The sequence below is a fragment of the Penicillium daleae genome, assembly GCF_028827525.1.
Source record: "Penicillium daleae strain IBT 16125 chromosome Unknown utg000005l_segment0_segment0, whole genome shotgun sequence".
Classification (NCBI taxonomy): Eukaryota; Fungi; Ascomycota; class Eurotiomycetes; order Eurotiales; family Aspergillaceae; genus Penicillium; species Penicillium daleae.
This window is the reverse complement of record NW_026623153.1, coordinates 3,604,941-3,628,805: the sequence shown is the minus strand read 5'-3', so window position 1 is coordinate 3,628,805 and position 23,865 is coordinate 3,604,941. Positions and strand designations below refer to the sequence as shown.

General features: G+C 49.8%; 6 protein-coding genes across 6 annotated transcripts; 3 read left to right on the top strand and 3 right to left on the bottom strand.

Annotated features, from left to right (window-relative positions):
- Window positions 1-880: 880 nt before the first annotated feature.
- N7458_005486 (actin-related protein ArpA) lies at window positions 881-2,162 on the top strand (the record flags this gene model as incomplete). The annotated part of the gene is made up of 2 exons (XM_056908868.1): window positions 881-2,041; window positions 2,100-2,162. The coding sequence occupies 2 exons, from the start codon at window positions 881-883 to the stop codon at window positions 2,160-2,162; spliced, it is 1,224 nt and encodes a 407-aa protein (XP_056767486.1).
- A 1,598-nt stretch (window positions 2,163-3,760) lies between these two features.
- On the top strand, window positions 3,761-5,548 carry N7458_005485 (uncharacterized protein; the record flags this gene model as incomplete). The annotated part of the gene is made up of 5 exons (XM_056908867.1): window positions 3,761-3,972; window positions 4,064-4,085; window positions 4,138-4,211; window positions 4,270-4,599; window positions 4,648-5,548. The coding sequence occupies 5 exons, from the start codon at window positions 3,761-3,763 to the stop codon at window positions 5,546-5,548; spliced, it is 1,539 nt and encodes a 512-aa protein (XP_056767485.1).
- Window positions 5,549-7,366: 1,818 nt separating this feature from the next.
- N7458_005484 (DUF3602 domain-containing protein) lies at window positions 7,367-7,864 on the bottom strand (the record flags this gene model as incomplete). The annotated part of the gene is made up of 1 exon (XM_056908866.1): window positions 7,367-7,864. The coding sequence occupies one exon, from the start codon at window positions 7,862-7,864 to the stop codon at window positions 7,367-7,369; it is 498 nt and encodes a 165-aa protein (XP_056767484.1).
- A 5,654-nt stretch (window positions 7,865-13,518) lies between these two features.
- N7458_005483 (uncharacterized protein) lies at window positions 13,519-14,489 on the bottom strand (the record flags this gene model as incomplete). The annotated part of the gene is made up of 3 exons (XM_056908865.1): window positions 13,519-13,899; window positions 13,942-14,242; window positions 14,308-14,489. The coding sequence occupies 3 exons, from the start codon at window positions 14,487-14,489 to the stop codon at window positions 13,519-13,521; spliced, it is 864 nt and encodes a 287-aa protein (XP_056767483.1).
- Window positions 14,490-16,339: 1,850 nt separating this feature from the next.
- N7458_005482 (putative U1 snRNP complex component Yhc1) lies at window positions 16,340-17,172 on the top strand (the record flags this gene model as incomplete). The annotated part of the gene is made up of 3 exons (XM_056908864.1): window positions 16,340-16,406; window positions 16,480-16,608; window positions 16,853-17,172. 3 exons carry the CDS (start codon window positions 16,340-16,342, stop codon window positions 17,170-17,172), a joined length of 516 nt encoding a protein of 171 aa, XP_056767482.1.
- Window positions 17,173-18,242: 1,070 nt separating this feature from the next.
- On the bottom strand, window positions 18,243-20,540 carry N7458_005481 (transient receptor potential ion channel family protein; the record flags this gene model as incomplete). The annotated part of the gene is made up of 2 exons (XM_056908863.1): window positions 18,243-20,113; window positions 20,174-20,540. 2 exons carry the CDS (start codon window positions 20,538-20,540, stop codon window positions 18,243-18,245), a joined length of 2,238 nt encoding a protein of 745 aa, XP_056767481.1.
- Between the last annotated feature and the right edge of the window lie 3,325 nt (window positions 20,541-23,865).

The following is a 23,865-nucleotide window of genomic DNA, read 5'->3' as shown; positions in this document are numbered from 1 at the left end:
CCCTGCAGCCTGCAGATGAGTGGAAAGACATAATTCACTACTCGAAGTACCTAGGCTGAAGTAGCATGTCTAGTGCATGCTAGCACACTTCCCGTTCATGGCCTTTGATCCTGTTTGGCTTTATGCCAGATTTGGATCATTTTTAACATGGCTAAGTCTCAGTTCTTGTCTCAGGTAGAGGTAGGAGCCTGGGGTAGAGGCTTCTTTGATCACTTCTAAAATGCTGATGGGATCGGGGGTCAAATAAGTCTACTATGATGTACATTATGCGGATTGAAGATACACGAGGTACCCCTATCCATATGGGTTGAATTGTACAACCACTACTAGCCCTTTGATTTCAAAGAGCTGAATCTACCCTCTAGTTTCTTCACGGGCTACTAGATCACTTATACAAAATTACTCATGTCCAGAGGGTTCGCCGCCCAAAGTAGAACTCTTCCAAGGTAAACGACCAATAAAGAGCAAAATGATGAAAAATATGAGGATACTTGCTATGCCATGGGACTATTATGACATAGGAAAATCCCCTGCAATTCGCGCATTAACCATGTAAGCTATAAATGCTCCAGCAATAATGCGACAGATCCAATCTTCAAGACGGGCCAGTCAGCAATGGACGGGACCTCATCGGGAACCATCATTGGCCCAAGCTTCTTGTTGACACCTCCCGACGCGAAACCGCAGAACCCTCTCCACTCCTGACGCCCTCAACACAGCTGAACGTTGCCGCCCAGCATTGAAACTATACATGTTTCTTGTCGTCAATCACACCCCCTAACATCCTGAGTCGTCGATCCCAGGCCGTGGGGCCGTCTCAACTACCTTGCGCCTCGACCGCCCGACCCCCGAACTCCCTCTTTCACACCCACTCCCCGCAATGGCAGAGGCTACCCTTCACAACGTGCCGATTGTCATTGACAATGGCAGCGGTACCATTCGAGCTGGATTTGCCGGCGAGGAAATCCCGTCATGTTATTTCCCGTCGTTTGTCGGTCGCCCCAAACACCCACGGGTCATGGCTGGTGGTCTAGAGGGCGATTCATTCATCGGTCAGCGCGCGCAGGACCTCCGTGGTCTACTCAAGATCAGGTACCCGCTCGAGCATGGAATTGTGACAAATTGGGAGGATATGGAGTCAATTTGGCACTACGTCTACGAGAACGAGCTCAAGACCCTCCCGGAGGAGCACCCCGTGCTGCTCACCGAACCGCCGTTGAACCCTCGCGCCAACCGTGATATGGCCGCCCAGCTCATGTTCGAGGCTTTCAATGTACCGGCACTTTACATGTCGATCCAGGCCGTGCTGTCTCTGTACGCGTCTGGCCGCACAACGGGTGTTGTCCTAGATTCTGGAGATGGCGTCTCTCACGCTGTGCCGGTGTTCGAAGGCTTCGCGATCCCCAACAGTATTCGGAGAATTGACGTGGCTGGTCGCGATGTTACAGAACAGATGCAATTGCTATTGCGGAAAGCCGGCCATGTGTTGCATACCAGCGCGGAGAAGGAGGTCGTGCGGATGATCAAGGAGAAGGTCTGCTACGTGTCGCTGGACCCGAAGCGCGAAGAAAAAGAGTGGATGAACAATTATCACAAGTCGGATGCCAAGGCGATCGATTACACGCTACCTGATGGTCACAAGATCAAGGCGAGTCTTATCGAAGAATTGAATTTGAAACTTGGAGATACCCCCTTTACTGACTTGAGTTCTTTCTTTATTGTGCAGATCGGTCAAGAACGTTATCGTGCCCCTGAAATTCTCTTCGATCCTGAGCTTATCGGCCTCGAATACCCTGGTGTACACCAGATTGTTCAAGATGCGATCACACGTACCGACCTTGACCTACGCAAATCGTTATACCTCAACATTGTTCTCTCTGGTGGCTCCACGTTGTGCAAGAACTTCCCCGATCGTCTCATGCGTGAGATTAAACGACTTGCCGTCGAGGACATGAAGATCCGGATCTCGGCACCCGCGGAGCGCAAGTACACAACTTGGATTGGTGGTAGTATTCTTGCCGGTCTGAGCACTTTCAGAAAGGTATGTGGTCCAGAAGTAGCATCTGCTTGAAATTGGTTGACTAACTCGTTGTTTACAGATGTGGGTGAGCGCGGATGAATGGCATGAGGACCCCGAGATCATCTTCAAAAGATTCGCATAAACTAGCCTTTCAACCACGGAGAACGGGCGTGAAATCCCCCGTTCCGTGTGCTCTTTTCCTTGGGGCACTCTTTTGGTTCCACCCCAAACGACTTCAACGCCATTGCAGATGTGGCAATCTTCGAAATCCTCATTCTACCGCTGTCCCTCAATAAGGCAGAGGCAGAACATCCTCCGACTACACCAACGACTGTGTAGGAATACTTTCATTCTTGGGTGGAAACCCAAGTGAACAGTGTTCACTTCGTCCCTTATTGAGTCCGAGTCGTGCTTGCGACTTTTGATACCCCCTTGCCCCAACATATCTCTCCAATCTCCTTGGCTCATATCTTGTTCATGTGATACGCCATTTCAGCTCCCTTGTCGGCGAGCCTACCGATCTGTGCAAATACAATTCTGTTCGTCTTTCTATCTTAATTTGGTGTTTTGAAGGAGTGGGCTGTATACAGTGCGTTCTACATACCTTAAAGATGGGCTATTTCTCAATAGATCTTCAATACTCCGTCAATCTGTTACTCTTGTGGAATCTGGTAGTACGAAAGGGTAGGAATGATCTAGGGCTTCTAAGGCTTCGAGGGACTGGAAAGCCATTCTTGAGATTACAGACCAAACGAACCAGATAGGCGTATCATGGTGATTTTCACCTTTTCTCCGTCTTCCCTCTAGAATCAATTCTTCGAGGATACTTGTGTGCCTTTCTACTTCAAATTCTGGTCACTCGGCATTAATTGGATCTAGTATCAGTTCAACCCGTTGCGCATGCTAGCGCCGCAGAAGAACCCTATTTTCATAGGTCAATGCCTTGCAATATCACTAAAGTAAACAACACGTAGAAATCAGCCTGAATATACAACAGTAGAGCAGTAAACAGTCACGTGGACGGAACGAGCCACAGGGCAAACAAGCCACAACGCTATGAGTGGAAGTTTCCCTGAGATTTTGACTAAGCGCATTAGCGATGTGGACGTACTGGAGCCTCAGTGGGCCTATTTTCTACTGCAAGTTTCCCAACTCGGCATCGAACGCATCGAATCCAAGGTATTATCGAGTGAGATCTCGGCAACTTTTCCATTTCTGCCATCATTCTCGCATTACGATCTTGAGGCGCTCTCAGAATCTAGAATAAAAAGTCAATCGGCGACGCTTATCCGCGAAGGCTAAGACTAGTCAAGTTTCACGTCTTCGCAGACAGAGCTATTCGAGATGTGATTGAAATGGAATACCTGTGCCATAATACATGGTTATGAAATTATGGGTCGCCCCAACCTATCCTGCTGGGCTTCAAGCCAGCTAATCGTCTTCACGCACAATTCCACTGATGCGATGAGTACTAGTCCCCACTAGAATCCTTCCATAACAATACTACCTAGCTTGAAAGATTTGAATATGGACCAATGCGGGGCGATGTAAGATTGAGGAATAATCTGGTGGGATCTCTCTAAACGGCAATCGTGCCGAGAAGTGATCAATCCAGCATTTTTGGGCACCGAGCTGAGATTCTTGTCTTCTCATCTACCATGTTGCTTCAATCGTTGTGAGAACACTCGTGGCACTCCCCGTCAACTTGGTTTCTTGCTCAACTTCACTCTGCCATCAGCTATGGGCGTCTTGGGACCACCTGTCTCCCGACAGCTCCCTCCCACAGAAGATCAAACCGATGTCCAACCTTTCCTGGACGCATGTGGATTGGAGTACACACCGGACAGACAATTCATCCGTTGGTCATTCTCGAACAAGAAGCATCCTCGAAATTGGCCGGCGTCACGGAAGATATACGATACTGGTTTGATCATCTTCTTGGATCTGTTCACGTATGTAATCCGAATGCGAATTTGCAAAGATTCGTTCTGAACTCAACTTCTGTTTGCCTGGCCAATAGACTGACAAATAATCTACAAATAGGACGTCTGTTAGCACGGCCGGGGTAAGTAAGTGTCAGTTCAATCCACTCATGATCTATCTGACACGAAATGTAGAGCGCCGCGGCGGACCATGCTCGTGGCGAATTCGGACTCAATAAGACTCTGGCTGTCTTCCTCTTTGTCTCTCTGTCAGCGTCACCCCTCTCCCTCAAAGTTCCTATGTTAACATCTTACTACAATATACAGTTCTCTCATCGGCCAGATGATCGGCGGGATTATATTCCCAGCTTGTTCCGAAGCATTCGGACGGAAGAAACTCTACGTCGTTAGCACCGGTTTATATAGCATATTTTGCCTACTCGTAGGCATGGCCCCTTCCATTGCTGCAGTCGCTATCGGACGCTTCTTCTCAGGCTTTCTATCCGCTATACCAGCAGTTGTTGTCGCCGGTAGTATTGAGGATATGTTCAATGCCAAAGACCGGGTGTGGCTCATCTTCCTATGGGCTGTTGTTGCCAATATGGGCCTCGCGTTAGGACCCATTATGAGCATTTATATTATTGCCCGCTTAAGCTGGTAAGTGACTCCCTTTCCGTTTGCGCTGTCCGGGGCTGACTGTACAAGGCGATGGGTATTCCGTATATCCGCAATTGTTACCGCTGTCATCACGCTCCTCCTATTCGGTATCCGCGAATCGCGCCCGTCCTCGGTCTTGGAAACGGAGGTTGCAAAAATACGCAGAGAGAGTGGCATAATGACCCTCAAGGCATTGAACCCAGATCACACTCCCGACCTCATAACTTTCGTCCGTCTTAGTCTCTTCCGCCCGATTCACCTCTTCTTCACGGAGCCCATCGTCTTCTTGGTAGCGACAATGAGCGCAGTGGCATTCGCGTTGATTTATCTATTCACGGAAGCACTACCTCCAATTTACATGTCACTGGGGTTCTCAACGACGTCCTCTTACCTCCCCTTTATCGCAATTTGCATCGGTCTATTGTTCGGACTGCTCACTCGGATTCAAGATCATCGCATAATCTTACGATATCAAGAGCAGGGTATCCCCCTCGAGCCAGAACACAAACTCCTCGGTTTTACTATCGGTGCACCAATTCTTGCCGTGGGACTATGGTGGTTTGCATGGACTATTCCACCCGCAGTTCACGTTCACTGGCTTATATCCACAGCCGCACTCATTCTCATCGGGTACGCTGTCAACGAATTCGATTCTGTTTTGGCAGGTTACCTGGCCGATAGCTATTTGGGCTACGCGGCTAGTGGATTTGCAGCAGTTCAACTCCTTCGTTCCTCGATGTCAGCCGCCTTTCCGTTGTTTGCGACGGAGATGTTCGATGCATTAGGTGCGAATGTGGCGTCGTCGATTTTGGCTGCCCTTGCAACAGTTTTCTGCATCATTCCGCCTTTATTCAGCAGGCACGGAAGGCGGATTCGAGGTGTGAGCAAATTTGCCAAGCGTAGCTTGCAGGTCTACCAAGAAAATGGGGTGGATAAACATGGGTTGTGAAGTTCTGCCTTTGGTCATGGTGATTGTACATGAACAAGGGGGGTTATGAGCCACGCCAGAAGGTGATTGGTTATCCAGGGACTCACAATTTTCTGAATAGCCTATCGACTATATTGGCAGTATCAGTGTTAAACCACTGAGTTTCGGCGCGATGCAATGGGTATTTCAACCTACCCTCGAGCATGTGCTTATGCTCTCCAATCAAACAAGCATGCTGATTCAAACCGAGCAATACAATCGGGACCTGGGTAAATAGGGCATAGACAAAAGGTTATGGGATTTGTGAGGAGCAAAGTTCGATCTAGATACAAGTCATAATGGGGACTGTTAGAGCAACAGAATTTTGCTTGACCTGCCAGGCATCAACTCAGAAGATCAATCAAGTCATGTGATATGTTATGACTGGCCAGCGCATCAGCATTGGTAGATTCGGTATAGACTTAAAAAAGAAAATGCGACCTTATTCAAGCTAGACATAATTTCTATGAAAATCAAAATGGTCGACTGAAGAGGCGAAGACATCAAAAACGTGGAAGTAAATGGTGCAAAGCCACGTGGAGGTAAAATATCAAACTCATTGAGATGGTCAGAAGGGTCTAACAATGAAAAGTATTCAGATCATATGACGTGGCTGCCGTAAAGCCGATCTACGAACAAAAGAAAAACAAAATAAAGGCAATTGATAATTGATAATTGATAATTCCAGGCACATCCATTATGAATAAGCAACAATACCAGACTACATCATACAAGAAGAGCATCTCAAATCAAGAAGCGGAGCATTGCCTCTAGAAGCATCGGTCAAGGTCAATGGGGACCCGAAAATTTTTTCTTCAAGGACGTGATACTCAGTGAGTCAAAACAGAGGCGACAGACGGTTGTCCTCGCCTATCCCCGGCTGTGACGGTGACGCTGGCCCCCAGTGCCACCACATCCGGGCCGACCGCAAATGTCGCCATCGGGTGGATCCACCAAAGTGCGAACAAAGAGCATGTCCAGCACGAACCTACAATGAACTTGGCACAGATATACTAGAATTTACTAGAACAAAGAAAGGAGAATAAAGTTTCGACTAAAAGAATAGTAGCCTCGGAAAGCTGAAGGATTCATTGTTGAGCCCGGAGCTAGAAAGTAGTAGCTGTGGCGCGAATGGGGGGAATAATGTTAAACAAGACAGGAAGAAGATCCGGATGCGGTTGCTTGAAAACAGGTAGACATGGAAGCAATAAGAGTAATACATAGGGGGCAGACTCCGGTGGAACCGATGCGAAATGCGATGAGGTTTAAACTATGAAAGATATGCCCTCAAGATGGCGCAATACGGCTAGGAAAAAAGTGCCCGAAAAACCTAGCAGATGCCAAGGATGCAATTCAAGCAAGCTCTCTACCAGCGGCAGGGGAAGGCCGGGGAAGGCCGGGGAATTAGGAAAGAAAAAAAACGCCGATCCCATGATGGTTCAGAGAAAGGGTTGGTTGGTTGGGAGAGTGAGGAGGTCTTTCGCAAAGATTTGCATAACAGGACAAAGAAAACCTGTAAGAACAGAGATGCGGTTGAAGCGTCGCGAGAACTGGGGTATCGGGCGACGAGTAAATGGGAAATAGTAGACGTTGAGAAAAAAGAAGGGAACAGGTTGTTGAAAGAAATCCGCTGATGTCGTCTTTGTTCAAAGACCATCCATCTCGTCCCCGAGGGTTCTTTGATAAGTGTCCGAATCCGCGTGATTAAGAAACGGCGAGAGGCAGAAACAAGAGAAACTTTTTTTGGGTTGTTGGTCGTGAAGGTCGTGTCATCGTCAAATGATTAAGGCGCGGCGCAATCTATGCGGTACCCGTGAGCTTGCCCCAGCCCTTCTCGAGGCCACGGCGAGCTATGTCGCGGGCACGATCAGTCACGGAGCCAGTGCTGCTGGCCGTGTTGGTGCTGGTGGAAGAATACTTGCGGGTGAGGCTGCAATTTGAAGCGTCGTCGCGGTAGATCATGTTGCCAGCGCCACCACGGCCAACGTGATAGACGGGAGCAGCACGGCGGAGGTCACGCTCGAGTTCCTCATCGAAACTGAAGATGGCACGTTCACTGCTGCTGTGGACGTTGCCGGCACCACCGCGGCCGGAAGTGAAGGTAGACGGAGTGCGCGAGTCGAGGCGCGTCAACGAGGCCGGGCCGGTGGCAGTTCGAGAGTCGGTGGTCTTGGTGTTCTTGAGGCTGATGACATTGCCACTGCCTCCACGGCCCGTATAAACAGCCGGGCGAGCGGTGTGAGGCACCGAGGGGTGCGGTTCGATCACGCGGTAACCTGATGTCCTTGCGGAAGGCATGGTGATGGTTGTGAATGTGAAATATTAGGTCGGTCTGGGATGTAGATCGGGATGTAGATCAAAGCTGCAGGGCGACTATGTAGCGATCAAGTCGATATGCAGGGAAGCACGATTAGAATTGCAGAGCAGTCGTTGTCGACGGCAATTTGAGAGAAGCGAGAAAAATTTGCAGGTTCAGATTATGGAGCCCATCGTGGATCATGGCGGGGAGGGAGCAGTTTTATAGATGAGAGGGGCCATGGAGTCATTCAGGCCTCGCAGGCCATTGCGAGTAGTGGCCAGGCACGACATCCACGGGTCACACGCTTGCTTGCGGTGGGGCCCACCTGGCTGTGGGGTTTTTTTTCTCTTTTTTTTTTCTATTTTTCTCATTTACCAAAACTGATTTTTCTCGCCTGGCGTCATGTCCGTAAAGTGGCAAGAACGAACTCCCCTTTTGGGAAAGACAGCCCGATGAGTCAGCCCGTGGGGTGCCTCAGCAACGGGGTGTCCATCGAATCTGCCAGAAAATCCGAGGCAACGAGTGGCCGTGTGGCCGTTGGCTTTTCTCTGACTGGCTGACTGGGCCGTGCTCTCTTGGTCCTCACCCACTCCACTGCTGTCCACTTTTGTCCACTTCTCTACCCACTCGCTCTCGCTGCTTTAATTGCCCAACCCAGCAACGCCGTCAAGGCCCTGGTCATCTGACTCCGCTCACCTCCCCAAAAGAGCCCCGTCTTCACGTAACAGAAATGGACGGGCCCGCCAATCACCATGCACGGCGTCTAAAAACAGGGATGGCCGGCGGGTTCATGGCTGCTAATGAGGTTTTCATTACCCCCAGGAAACCCTCAAAAAACCACGCACATTGTGTCCAGACTCCTTGAACACGTTGGTCGTATTACACACCCCCGTTCACACCGCATCCCTCGCGCCCTCGTGGCTCGGCTCGATGCTCTGGCGTTCTCTCGCACGTCAGGTGTGCCCGGCATTGAGCATTTGGTGGACAGTACTGACAATAGTTATGCCCCAAGCCCCCATTATTGCCCCTCAGACAGGCCATGGCGGTGGTATGTCGCCATAAACAGCAGTTCTGAGAGACCCCGTGTGACGCCAATGACTGGCTGAGAATGCCACCGGCCATATTGCATCATCCCGGGCCGGCCGTCACTCGGTTTTACGGAGATGCTTAACCGCCATGTCTTGCGATATTGGTGATGATGAATTGAGGACATATTTGGTCTCTCTGTCGTGCTACGACACAAGCAACGAGGTATTTCCATCTGGTTCGCATGGTTTCCCGCGTTGCGAGGACCCGTGAAGCACGCCAGCGCTGGACTTTCTTGCCTGTCCGGCGTCAATGCCATGGATGCTCCCACGGTGTACCCCATCGCAAAGTGTATTGTATACGTCCTATACAAAAGTGGACCGATTGATTTCAAGGGGGGGCGATCCAAAAGCACGATGACCCCATCACACTGAATCAGCCCTGAACCACACTAACCACACTGCGGGATATTTTCTCCCTGCCCCTCCCACCATTCGGTCGATCAGGTCTAGGGCCTACAGTACAGTGCTACTATACGAAAGAGTTTGCACTGGTACCTGAGAAGATCATCCGCGTTGAAAAATTCATGCAAGTCTCCCCCCCCCCGGTCGACATCGTGACTTGGCAACTCAATATTTCACCCCCTTCGCGCAATGCCCAGATCAATGCCCAGACTGCCCAGCCATTCTTCTATTACCTTCCTTTTCAATAATTGCAAATACCGGCATGGTTCGCGCCACTGCCAGGAAATCACACTACCGTAAAACATCCCCTGGAAACCAACGACCAGAAAAGAAGAAAAAAACCCTGGATCGAGTACCCCAAAAAGGGTATGGCCTTCCCCAGACCAAGACTGACTACTTACTCAGTGGAGTGGGCCATGACGAAACGCGTAAAGCAAAAAGGCAGGAGAATAAGAAAATTCTGCGTGCTCATGGGACTTGGACCTGCTGAATGGCCGACGGATCCGAGCCCGGTGTCTTGGTCCAATCACCACGCGGCGGCTGGCCCGTACTCGTTCTTTTTGGTGCTGGCCCTTTTCCCCAGATTTTACTTTTTTTCCCCAGACTCCTCCGACTGGACTTGCTCGGTTGGTCAAGTCTCGATATACTCCCCTCTGTATAGACCATTCAACCCACCCCAAAATGCACGAGATTATCGCCCTGCGGATTATTCTTCCCCCTTTCGCCTGATGATTGATCACGCTTGCTCCTGAATTAGTGCACCTGCAGTCATGCAAGACCCCGTGATGGGTCCCCCTAAAGACAGGTTTTGAGGGGGCGGCGGCGTGGTTACAATGGGACCAGCAAGCCCCCAGCAAGTAGTATTCTTACCTCGGAACCCCCGCGTGCGGCCACCGTCTCCAACTTCGGTACCCCCAGCCGAGGGAAACTACGGTTTGGCAAGAATGACTGACTTGAATGACCTCTGGTGAGTCATGTGGCCAGTTTCTAGAACTTGTTGAAATGTTGGGTTCGTCGCAAACAACATTCTCTTATTCAAGGCTAGAGTCTCAGGTCATTCCAGATCCTAGATCTGGATTCCTTTTCACCTTCCTCTTAGATCTGTGACGCAGAGTTAATAATACCAGGGGGTCGGATGGACGTTCCCAACACTATTTAGATTTTAGGATTTAGGATTTGGGAATCTTGAAGAATTAGACTCTACCCCAACCTTACCCTTTTGACACTCCCCTCAGCAGTCAGGTATACGACTACTACACTCCTGTACTCCTCACCACGACACGAATGCGGGATTAACACACAACCCACGCGGTACTCATCTACTAGACACGTACAGTATTCCTAAAAGGACATACCCATCTCGTAAAAACATCCCCGGACCCTCACACAGTACTCCAAGACTCCAAGTAACTGTTGTAGTACTATCGTACCTCCTTAGAACCCCCTAGAATCCCTCTCCCTCACCCCGAAACACGCAGTGCTCCCATTATTATCTAATACCAACGCATCATGACACATCAAAATCCGACCGTCGCGGGTCGAGACCGCCGGTTGAACCTGCCAACAATCCTGGACCGGCTATCTGCCGGCTGGACTTGACTCCTATGACGCAAGATGATTGGTACAGTACGTAGAGGACGGGGTTACAAGGCTTTGTGTGAGGCTAGCCATAGTGTCGTGCATGTCATGATCGGTTATACTTGGAGCAGGTCCTGCTGATAGGTATCATATCATTGCGCGATTTTTTGAAGCATGAGGATCTAGATGGTGTACTATTCTTATTAAGTGATGTAGCTGGGGTTAAAGGTGACGACAAAGTTCCAGAGCGTGTCGTATGTACCTTGGACCGCGATTAGTATACTGAGTGCTTACAAATTATTTCCGTCTCTTCTCTGTTGCGCTGCAGGTGCTGTCAACGGTGCGACGTTACGCATGGCTCGAGGTTGGGCTAAGCTCTCTGGATTTCCAATCTGTCGGGTTCTGTGCAAGGGCGTTTCTTGAGTTTGGGCCCGGGAGGTATCTTGAGGTATTTTCGAGGTCGAATCATCGACTCATAAGAGGTATACTTCGAGATTGACACAAAGTATCAAGTTTAAGGTCCCGTGTTTGCTCTTAAGATGTTGGGTGGGGTATGCCATTTCGATCCTTGATTGAATGTCGAGCAGGGTTCCAGACTTGTTGCTATGTTTATCACATGTTCATAGGGCAATCGACTATGAGTGATTTATGTCGAGATGCTCGGATCTACTTGTGGCATCTAACGTAATGCTCAATTTCCGCCTGTCCCACTCCAATTGCTCTTTGAAGTTGCGGTACATCTATAATTGATGAAACAGAGCCATTGGGGAGATGAGGGTCTTGATATCCTGCTATCTTCACAATTTGGAGAATCCTCTAGTCTTTCCGGTCAAACCAGACATTAATTTGAAGCTGTAGTCAATTATCACACGCCAGGAAGGAGGTTTGACATCAACTTGAACAACTCACTGAAAATACTGAATGGGGAAGGAAATCAAGAGAAGGGAAGATCCTCTCAGAAATGAGGCTATAAAAGCGCGCAAAGACCATGCAGTAATTCCCGTTGTTATAATCGCAACCAATAATGTCAAACAACTATGACCGATTCGATTCACGACTATTATAGAGTACATTCGTCGACTCCTTTCCCACTTCTGACCCTTGCTTTGGGCCTTCGGCGTTGGCGATGCTTATAACAAGATTCAGTGTGGTATCAAATTCGCTTCATGTGCTTTGTCCAGCTTACCCGACTGGAAATTTTTCAAGAAGAGAAATCATTTTTCCGTGCTACCTCTGGTCACTCTATATGCGATGGAAAGTTATCAGCTTCCAGAGCTTAGGGAGGGTTGATCCACAGCCCTAATGTGCTCCTTCGAATACCCTGATCCCCCACCCGATGCTCAGGCCGGTGAATCTATCCGATCTTAACTCATCTGCTGCATGGAGTAATTCTACTTGCCGCGACCGCCATCCTTCTCTTCTTGACTCAAAGTATCAATCTTTTGAACAGCCGCTAATTGCTAAGCTTACAGCAAAAGAATCAATCATTGAATGAGTTAGTACGTAGGTGCTCTGGCAATCCCCCATATGAAAATCGCAAGCTGAAACTTCATCATGGTTTTTATCTGCAAGCAGTAACGCAGGCCAAGGATTGTTGACAACATCTGGCATGCACAACATTAGCCAATAGAGCGTTATCTCGATCACGGGGAAAGGGCCATGCTTGTCTCCCAAAGATATGGTACCCTGACAACATTGTCTGTCACGTCGATCCGTAGTTTTCGTTTTCCGGCACGGCCCTCTGTGAAAAAGCCTACTACCCTCGGCGAGACTTGAGAGCAGTATCAGTGAAAGTTACGTGCACTAGAGCACCTGTGAGAACCGAAGCATCGTTTATTGGCGTAGAGCTTTCACCAAAGGCCAAAATTCGCTTCAGGTATCGCTCAGCTGAAAGATATTCCTGCATTCTTCAAATCGATCAGGCAACAAGCTTGAAATTACTGTTTGATTGCTTTTTTTCTTTCTTTTCCAGATCTTTCACGAATCAGTGAATTCCTTTTCTGCAGATCCCTGGATACACTCATTGTTCACCCAATCTGGTGGCGCCGATCTATACTTCTCTCAGCCAATCAACCCGGGTATCTCTCCATCTGCAGACCCTAATCCGACTAATGTGGTAGGGTCCCTGCGAACTATTTGGTGGCTGCGCCAATACATATATATTGCTTGAATCTCGCGAATCATCCTTTGTTTTCACCAGGATCTGTTCGGGGTTCGGACTTGCTCGGTGGTGTTTGTATGGCCACCCATAAAAGCTTGATATTCCCTCGCGGCTGCTCTGCGACAGCCTGCCACCTTGTCTCACTCGAGAAGGATCCCTCACGATTGTGTCGCTTTCTTGGTTATTAATTGCCCTCTCTTTGGCACCCGCTGCCCTGGCTATTCCCGAACGGGCTGTTTCGTTCAATGGAGCTGCTTCGGACGCAACGCCGTTCAAGAGAATCTGACAGTCGGAAAATCGACTCGTCTTGCAGCCAGAGAATAACACTAGAATGCGTCTTCTGCTCCAAAAAGAACATAGTATTATAATCAGGAATATGTAAATACAGAAGCTTTGTATTAGCATTGCCCAAATCCTTCACATTTTAATCAATATCCTCCATTTCAACAAGTTCAGCAATAGTTGTCTCCAAGTACAGCTTCTGCTCCATGAGAAACTTCCGCGTCTCTCTAACATCAAAGCGCCATTTGGCCTGTTCTCTTCTTCTCTCCTCCTTCAATTTAGCACGGAAACGCTCTTCCAGAAGCTCCAGTCGATACTCAGTATACCCATGATAGAGGTCAGACCAATTGCTTATGGCTCGACAGGTTGTTAGAACACTCTCATCTCGAATCATTGGGGATTTCGGTCTGAAAGGAGTGATCATAGTAGTCCGCTCGCGACCTCCGAGAGCTTTAAGGGCTTGATGCTCAATGTATCGACCCTGAAGGATGATTGCAGTTCCCTTGATGCCAGTCAGATGTCTCTTAGATGAAGACACTAAGAGATGCCTTGGATAGTTACTTACCATTGTCGGCCCACGGATTTTCTTGATCTCCCCGGACGGTGTTCTCATTGCGGTTTCACCTCCGGTCATCCCCTCACAGTCCGATATCATCGTCACGCACACGATGGGGAAACTATCGTAGTGCCAGGCAAAAGCAGTTGGATCTTGATTGTGGGCATTTTGTTTATCCTGGTCTTCTATCGAAATGTTGACGCTGCCAATCTCATAGTCAAAACACCAAGTAAGATCAATGCCTGCAACTTGCGAAACACAAGCAAGGAGTTCTGGAGAGGTCCACGCATCGCAGGAGAACGGGGCACGTCTACAAAGAAAATCACTGTATCAGCTTGATTCGTAGTTTACTCATGTAAGGTAATCGAATCTTACTCTCGGCCCATGCCCCGGATCATATTCTTGGTAAAGGACGAGGTATATTGACAATCTCGGAGGACGGGCTCACTGAACACTTCGGCTCGGATCTGCTTTATTGCCTCCATGGTGAACAGGGGGAAAGGTTCGGATGCCGCAATTGACGAGATTCCATGCCCCTCAAGGCCAATCTCCTTCATTGTATAGACTCTTTCGGGGGTTGAAAGCATAGGTGCTTCTTGGGGTCAAAGGCCTCTTTGTGAGCGATCCGGGCGCTATCAATCAACGATTGTGGTATCTTGTTGGTAGGGCGTGTGGCTTTCTTCGTGGTGGGACCAACTGGAAGAGGCGGTGTTGGAGGGTTGGTGAACACAGCAGAGGCCATAGTGGTCATGATCAACTTCAAGGATAAGAAAAAATAATAAGATGATTTGGGATGAGAGTCGTTTGAACGGTCAAATGAAGTATGAAACCATGTTGAAAAGTGCCCATTTATACCTTATTCCTCGACTATTTACTGCTCTATTATACTCATGATAAGGAAGCGCTAGTCGAGTCAAGTGATAGTATGTTGTGAATATGATGCCGGCTTTCACTCGTCGATATCAGCCACGTTCGGACTATACGTCCATATATAGAGTCAGAAAGCGAACTCATGGCACCCTCAGTGATCATAAGAGCGTCTCTATTCTCTTGTTCGCATTGCCGAAATGATGTGCTGATAGGTTTTCGCCGTCTTCCCTTCCCTCTTTGAGCGACAAAATCCGACGGTTCGTTGATACACTACCAGCTCCCGTGGCTAACAAGCCAGATCTGGCCTGGAGTCCGTTCGTACTGACAATCCTGTCTCATGTTCCTGCGGAATACACTCGACGGAAGCCACTCCCTTTACCAGTAGGTGGAGTGGTCATCCGAATTATTCACCTCCTCATCGGTCCGCTCTAACATGATGTTTCCAAAACGCCGATAGCCATACCAGAGGGCTTAGGGCATTCCATGATAAAATTGGTGTCTATTCTCCGATGAAACTCCAGAAGCCGGGACCTTTTGAAAGATAGGTAACCTGGCGTCCTCTAACAGAAGGTTTGACGAAGGTTGGTACCCAGCCTAGAGGCCAGAATTGTTCAAGAGTATAAAAGAAGTATCATCCATGCCCCTGTTTAACGAACGGGTTGAAGAGACCCGTATTTCCATCCTTTGGGCTCAGCTCTAAGGTATAGAATAATTGTGATGAGCCTTGTTGCACATAGGTACCTAGCAATTGCGACTTTTACCTGCCAGCACTCTACGTGTTATCTGAGGTATATATATCTTTGTCCAGTTGGGGGTGATCAGAAAAACAGGCGCCAAAGGTATAGATTCGAGACGAGGATCTAAGGAGACAAGAGCAAATTTGACAATACAATGAAGAGCATTGCACCAAACTTTTAATTCAAGATACACTGGAATTCCGTTTCATTTCGCTTTGAAGGATGATGGAATGGATATTCGATCAACCTTCGGAGCGGGCGCGATAAGCTCCATTCTGCACCCATACACCGCCTTGGTGACCCTCGCCATTGAAGCTTGGGAGACGACCTTGCAACACAACTACCTCGATTAACTCTTGTTTACCACATCTCGAGCCATCGCAGGGACATTCACAAATTTTATCTGATCTGGGATTGCAGGATCTCTCACGAAGATCTACCAGGACCTCTGCCGAAGGACAACTACTCCGAACGGGAATTTTCGTCCGTTTCGCGACTGCAGCTAAGTGCTTGCAGAAGCTGGCAAGATGCCGAAATATAAGTCCCCCCTTGCCTCTACATGGCTTTGATATTATGACTGACATTCTGTGAACTCTTTTGTAGGTTCAATCCACGCCCCAACTCTCACAGCCTCTCATGTGCATGACTCGCGATTCCGACCCGAACGCGGCAATGCGATCGATATAAGGCGCCTTTGATATCGACGACCATGACAACCACCCCGGGATTTCTGACCAGCCAGCTGACTCTTGGACACCACAATAGGCGACTACTGCGATGTGTACCTCACGCACGACTCGATGAGCGTGCGCAAGGCGCATAACTCCGGCCGCAACCACCTCCGCAACGTGGTGGAATACTATCAGCGTATGTCGCCCAAATGGAACCACACCGTCGGTCTCCAACCAAGACTGCCGAACACAGCTAACAACCCACGCAGAGATCGGTCAAGAGAAGGCCCAATCAGTCATTGACTCTATCACCTCCTCCTACGCCGCAGAGGGCCAGGCCGTACCCAATCCAGCAATGGTGCCCCCCGGCGCATTCCCGCCTCCATTCGGCTTCCCAGGTACTTCACACCTCCGATAACCACGTCACAAAACACGACAGGCTAACAACCCGTCTGCTCAGGACATCCAGGCCAAGTGCCCCCTCCACCATTCGGTATCCCACCCCCGGAGCCCCAGGCGCCCCAGGAATGCCGCCTCGTACGTATCCCCAAGGACCATCCCAGCAGCCAGATCAACCTCCACAACCATATTCATTTCCCTATCCTATCCCACCACAAGCTAACCCATCTTACCCATGGACAGTCCTCCCCGGCGGCCGCGGCATGCCCTTCCCCCCATTCCCGCCTAACGCCTCCGGCACCCCTCCCCAAGGCGGCTTCCCTCCACCACTCCCCAACATGCCCAACATGCCCCCCGGCGCAGGTAACCTGCCTCCACCCCCACCAGGCGGATTCCCGAATTTCCCCATCCCCCCACCCGGCGCGGCAGGTTCGTTCCCTCCGCCGATGCCTGGACAGTATGGTGCGTCGGATTCGCCGATTCCTAGTGGACCGCGAGGATCGGAGGGGTACCCGCCTCCTCCTGGTGGAGGGCCGCCTCCTGGTCGGGGAGATCGGTGGTGATTTATTCTAAGGTGTTATGCTGGTTTCTTGCGTTTTCATTTCACTTCTTTTCTTATCTATCGGTTCAATACCTGGTCTCAGTCATGATCACGTTGTGTTTCGGGAAGATGCTGTGATGCCTCTTGCCATGCGAGGGCAGAGGTGTTTGCGAAGATGCAAATGCCCTTTCTCAGTGCGGAGGGGAGCTTTCTTCGCTGGTTCTGTACAATAGCGTCTTCTGATTTCCCCTTATCTCAAGTCCTGATCCTGAGATGGCTGCTATATGGATTCCTCTTTTCCAGCAGCTATCTGGGTTCATTATGCTTAAACGAATAAAACACGGCGTTCGGGTACACAAGTCATTCTTACATCTAATTATGCCGCAAGACTTATTTACATGCATAAAGGAAAGCTAGAGTTTGGACGGACGACAGCTTGAGATTCCACGAGAATGCGAGACGAACACGTCTCGTCTTTTAGACACTAGGACTACTTCTTTCACCGAGTACATAGCGTACATGTCACGCGATAGATCCAGAGAATCGAAACCAGGAACGCAATGAAAGGAAAAGAGGAAAGTAATGTATATTCCGAAGCCCGCGAGAAACCCCAAGGCCAGATCTCCATAACCAAGATGCATCAGAACGCCAGGTTGAGCAAATACGAAGAAAAGGACCAAAGGAAACAAGAAGAAGAGGGTACACGTCAATCTCGAGACGAGGGTAACTCCCCGCGTCAAGATGGGGGAGGAGAAAAGTAAGTTTTGAGACAGATGAGACGAAGGTGTTGTAGGGAGGGAAAAGAGGGTGGAAGAAAAAGACAAATCGCACGGCCCTTGAGCAGTGGATTGGAGAATCGAAGAGAGAAAAGAAAGGAGAACTGGTGTAGTCGAGAACAGGGGGCAAGCCACGAATGGGCAACGATATAAAAGCGCAGTTAGACAGAGATTCAAAATTCAAACAGATACCGGACCCAAAAGGATGGCGGATGGAAAAGGATCATAGACCATCGCTGTCCCACGCTAAAAATCACATGTCTTCATCTCAGGTGGAAAATAAAATCAGGAAACCAATGCAGACAAGCCACCCCATCTAGTGGTCGTAGCCAGCTCCCCTTTGCCAGGGACTGGCGTTGTTTTGCGCTCTGTAGGTGGTCGCTAGCGCGGATGCGCCAACTGGGGCGTTGTCGTAGTTCCGCGGCGCGGGCGATGCGGATCGGCCATATTGGTCGTAGCCGGGAGGCGGCCCCCGGCTGGCCGAGTGGGTCGAGGCATTGCTTGGGAAGAGCGGCACTGACGGATCAACCGGCGACAGAGGAGGCTGGTGACGGTTCAGATTCTGAGCGCTGTTGGCAGCATCGAGGTTGTTGTGGTGGTGACCAGTGACGCCGGTGCCGCTGGAGATGGAAGCGGTATCGTCATCGAATGGATTTTGTTGATAACCGTTGCCGCTCTTCATGTCGCCACGGGCGGTCGCACCAAGAGCGTCCAGCTCGGTAGTCAGCTGGGTTTGGGACTTGATGAAAGATCCGCGGTCGTCCCGCATAGGCTGGTAACGGGTATCCGGGTTCTTGGACACGACGGCGTACACCGAGGCGATCAAAACGAGGACGAGCAGAACCAGGGCAAAAGCGGCGTTGTACACAAAGAAGACAACTCCCATGACACCGATCATCATGCCAGGGGGATTGAACACATCCGAGAAGACCAGCAAGAAGATAGCGTTGAGGAAGTTGACACTGGCGATCGAGATATTATAAATGTTGGTCTTCTTGTCCATCCATGGGCGCATCACACAAACAGCGACCAGCATGGCAGCCTCGAGGATCACCAAGGCGACAGTCTGGACAACTGGCGCTGGCTGGCTGAGACCAATGAACATACCCTTGACCAGGATATAGGCCAAGTACGGGACAACAAAGTAGTATGCCGTGGCGCGATACTGCACATAGAGGAAGCCCCACTTGTTCAGGGCGGCAGGATCCGAGTACAAAATGTAAGCCGGGTTCTTGTGCATGGTGACGGAGCGCTTGGCGAGGCGAATGACCTTCTGCGCGGCCCAACCAAGGGCAACGAGCAAAGATACAATCATAACCACAGCCAAGACAACCTCGGCTACCGAGTCACGCCGAGTGAACTCCCACAGGCAGAGAACAGTCATTTGGGGGAAACCGATCAAAGTGAGACGGAAGAGAATACCGCGAGTGACGACCTTCCAGCCGTTCCGGAAGTCCTGGAACTTATCACTCTTCATCTTGCCGTGCTTGACAAGGAATTCGCAGATGCCCTTGAAGGACGTGACGACGATAACCACCAAGCAGACGAAAACGACGAAGAAGATCAGACCAGTCAAGAAAATGTTGGTCTCTTCAATGTTGGCGCGGAAACCGACACGGTCAATACCTCGCACCACAATGAGCTTTTGGTTCGAGCTATCTCGTTTCAAGATGAGACCAGTAGCTCGCTTGATCAGGTTGACCGTAGGGTCGATGAGATCACGCTTGCGACGCTTGAGGACTTCCACGGAGGTGTCGCCCAGTTGCGAAAGAACAGTCGAGGGAGTACCGCCCGTTGCGCGCTGGTACCAGGTGCAAATTGTTTGCAAGAAAGAAACGTGAATGATACCCATACTCCACTGGAAGTTTTGAGTCCACGATTCCACGATTGGAGGCATATGAACGGAGATCATGCCAATCATGGCCTGGCCTTGCATGAAGCCGAAGAGAGACAGCGCGTTCGCCGCAACGTGAGCGGCCGTGTTAGAGTGACCTAGACCGGAGGTAATGGCGGATGCGGCCAGACCCAAACCTGAGATGATCGCAGTCACCCAAGCCACGCCTAGTTGGTACACACTCTTGCCATTGGAAAGCGAAGCCTCCACACAAGCAATCTTTTCACCAGTGTCCTTCTTCTTGATCACGATCTGTACGTTCGCGTCGAGATCGGGAACAGTATAGGCGATGCCTAGGATTTCCTGCGATTAGCACTCACATCTCCTTGATACATTTCGACTATGCGACTCACCTGGAACTTTGGCAGAAGTGCCCGCGGGAAGCGAGAGCGAAACTGGGCCCAAATCAATGGGACCGGGGGCCATCGGACACATTCCCATGCCCTCGATCGAGCAGGGGTCAATCGTGCTCGAATACGCCTTGTAACCATAAGCCGTCAGGGTCATTTCGGCCTCGACCTTGCCCGAAATATAGGAGACACCATCGAACCCAATCGTGAGTGAGTTGTTTCCAGGATAGAAAACGACGTTGAAATATGTCGCAGTGAAATTACTACTTTCCATGCACACATTCAACGCATTGGATTCGAGGAGCTTGATAGCGGACGCTAGCGGCGCCAGAAAGGCGACGAAAAACGTGAGAAGTGATAACAACCTCATGCTGGCGAGTGAGCGTTTAAGGTTGATGGAGGAGAGAAGGTCGGAAGAAGCGATCAGCCGACCGGGAAAGATGAGGGTTGGAACAGGGACAGAGTATGACGGCGAGTGTTCAGAGCGGTACTCCAGAGTACCACGTTGGTAGTCGCCGGATGCGGACAGCCTGCGGCCGAGAAGGTTCGGCGGAAACGGTGGGACCGGCGGTGAATTCCAGATGACGCAGGATGTTGCGGCGATTCAATGATCAATGCTTTTGTGCGAGTTGTAGTGGTGGAGATGGATTCGAGGGAGGCCGGTCACTGCAGCGTCATTGGAGTTTTGTCGCGGAGCGGGTCGAGGAATCAAGGAGAACCGAGGGTTTTGCAGACAGTCGGGCGTTGTCTAGAACGTCGAATGGAAGAATATGAATGAAAGTCGGTGGACAAAGAGTCCCAAAGAATAGGCGACGCAGCAAATTCCTGCCAGAGTCGAGAAGCTAGGGTCGTCGAAGTTGGGAGAGAGAAGCGAGTTGACGGTCAACGGGAGGCGGGAGTCCTGTCGGTTGTACTAGTCGGAACCTCAAGGGGTGGATAGAGCGAGCGGACTGGCAACACACACAGTATGGGCCAAGAAGAGCGGGGGGGGGAGGAGTTGGGTAGTTGAGGTTTTGATTTCCCTAGAGAAGGGAGAAAGGGACTTGGGAGGGAGAAGGGGAGGAGAGGGTTCAGAAATGGGGGTAGGATTGGGGATGGGGCACTAGCGTTTTTGCCTCTTTGGAGAGCAGGCAGTTCGGAGTTCTGCCAGTAAGAAGTTCAGTGAGGGTGTCTCAGGGACCGCGTCTTTTTTTGGAAAAGTGGGAATTGGACTTGGGAATGTGGTACGGTACGGTATTTTGGGATCGTCATGAACTTGAGACCTTTGAGAACTGGCTGGTAAGGTATGGTATGGCATTATCACATTATTACAGAGCTGCTGCTTGGAAATCCTGGGCAGTGGCCCATAGGCGAATCACAGTCCACCATTGATTATTACCATTTGTTTGGTCCTTGTTCCGCCTCCAAGTCCAGCTCGCCCTATGGACTTACACCCAGGCCGTATTCAAACGGATGACTAACAAAGTTACCATCCCTCCATCCAGATGGATGCTCCGGCCCAAGGGGAAAAACATGCCTGTGATCGATGATGTCTACGGCGTCTGAGATCTACAAGAAGACACAACATGTGCTATATTGTCTGTGAACTCACAGTAGGGGCTTAATATTTCAGCCACCTACAATCTAACCCTCTATCATATTCCTATCAATGGCCTCGTGCCCAACCTTTCTTCGTTCCTGAACACGCGTCCTCGGGAGAGGTTCTGGCCCCCCCCCCGAAAGCGGTTGATGGATCGTGGCGGGTTTGAGCGGGTCTGCAGAGGGCGGGTTACCTCATTCCTCGTACCAAAGGAACTGTCGCCCCCTCGCTGTGGAGTGACCTGAAGCAGCGCTCACTACTGACTGGTGTTGAGGGGAGATAGGTGGAGAGTGCCTATGCACATCGTTACTTTAGAGAGGACCAGTACCGTTCCCGGGTCAAGGGCCAACAGTTTGGAAGGGCTTCAAGGCTTGACAAAGTTGTACTGTCTGTACAAAGGAGAGTCAGGGTCGTTAAAGTGGGTGGCCCGTTTGTATGCTAATTACATACTGTAGTCAAAATGAGTGAGCGCATGTCAACTTTTTACAATTTACGGTACATCCTCCGTACACCAAGAGAATACAGGTACAGTATCTCTTCTGCCTGGCACGCAATGCCCAGCCCATCCTTCCCTCTTGGAAAGGTAAAGAGTACGTACCCCTGACCGATCAGGGGGCCACAAATTACAATGCTCTGTCAAATGCTCCAGTACTTGGTACATCTTGAGTACTTCGTGAACCTCCTCTTGTGCAAGCCACAAAGGATACCTACTATAATTACTATGCTCTGGTGTACGTACAGATCATACCTCATGACCTTCAACCCCAGATTTATGACCCATCGCCCATTCAAAAGCATCCAAGCGGCGGGGGCATGACCACTCACGCTCACCCGACCACAAAGTCTTGTCTTTTAGTAATGCAATCTTCATAAGATTCCTAACGTCTCAAGACTGCAGCAGAGGCAGTAGACAGCTGATCGACCAAAGGTAATTACGATCAAATCTGTTTGGGGCTTTAGCGCGGCACAGCCTCCCTTTTGTATCCGCCTAACATTTACCCTAATTCCATGCCTACTACACTCCATGCTTCATTTTTGGATATTTTGTATTATTCAACCTTGATACATAACTATTGTTTTTATTTTCCTTTTATGTTTCAATACCATATGGATCCCAATCTACACACTGACACGGGCTTTGATGCCGCGTGAACCACGACTACTGCATGTTTCAGATATCGTTTTGCATTCATTCTTGCGGCGGGTGGCTAGGCAATCTCCAGTCCACGTGTGTGCACATAATGAAGATAGTTGCATTGTATTCTATTCATTATCTCTCTTTGTTTGAAGATCTCTGTACTCAGAATAACTGCACCGTGTTGTAACCCCGTATACCCTTTCCATCCCTGATCACCCTGCGGAGCCCTACTCGATGGGTAGATCGTCGCGCTCGAGTGCGCATCATGACGTGTACTATCCCGTCTAGTCTTCTGTTCATGGAGCACGCCATTTGCTGAAAAGCGATCGCTCTCAAGGACGACGTTGAAGCTGTTCAGCCCCTCGACTCGAATTCTGAATCATACCGCCCAAGCTGTCACCGTTTGGGAGAGGGCTGGCCGTATATCTATTTTTGGATCAGGGTTTTTAGGGGGTTACGTGGCTTTTGACTGGCTGAGGGGCCCAGCTTTAATTTCAAACCCTTCCAACCCCACTTCTGATTCGTCCGTCGGCGGCTGGGCTTGAAATTTCTGATTTTTGTTCAACACCTTTGATGAGTTCTGTCCCTACTATTGGACAAGAGCAACTGATTATGGAGCAGCAGCCGCTACTGCTGCTGAGATCTAAACCAGTAGTGACACAGGCTCACGAGAACCAAATCGCCACCAAACGAACTACATGTTGAATATGGGCCGCCTATGTTCTACAGTACTTCGTAGAGCGGCTTTTTGTCTCAGGTCTGTCGCCATGACATGGGAGACAGTTACAATAGTCTGGAACAGAGATCACAATAATAGACCCTAGGGAGCTAAGGTTAATCTATCGCGTATTCGTACTCGGTATGCACAATGCATTCTGTAGGCTGAATAAAACCTGGAGAACCTCGTACCGTGTCAGATGTAAACAATTTGTATAGTACTTCTTATCTGGTGATACATATCAGAACTTGCGACATATA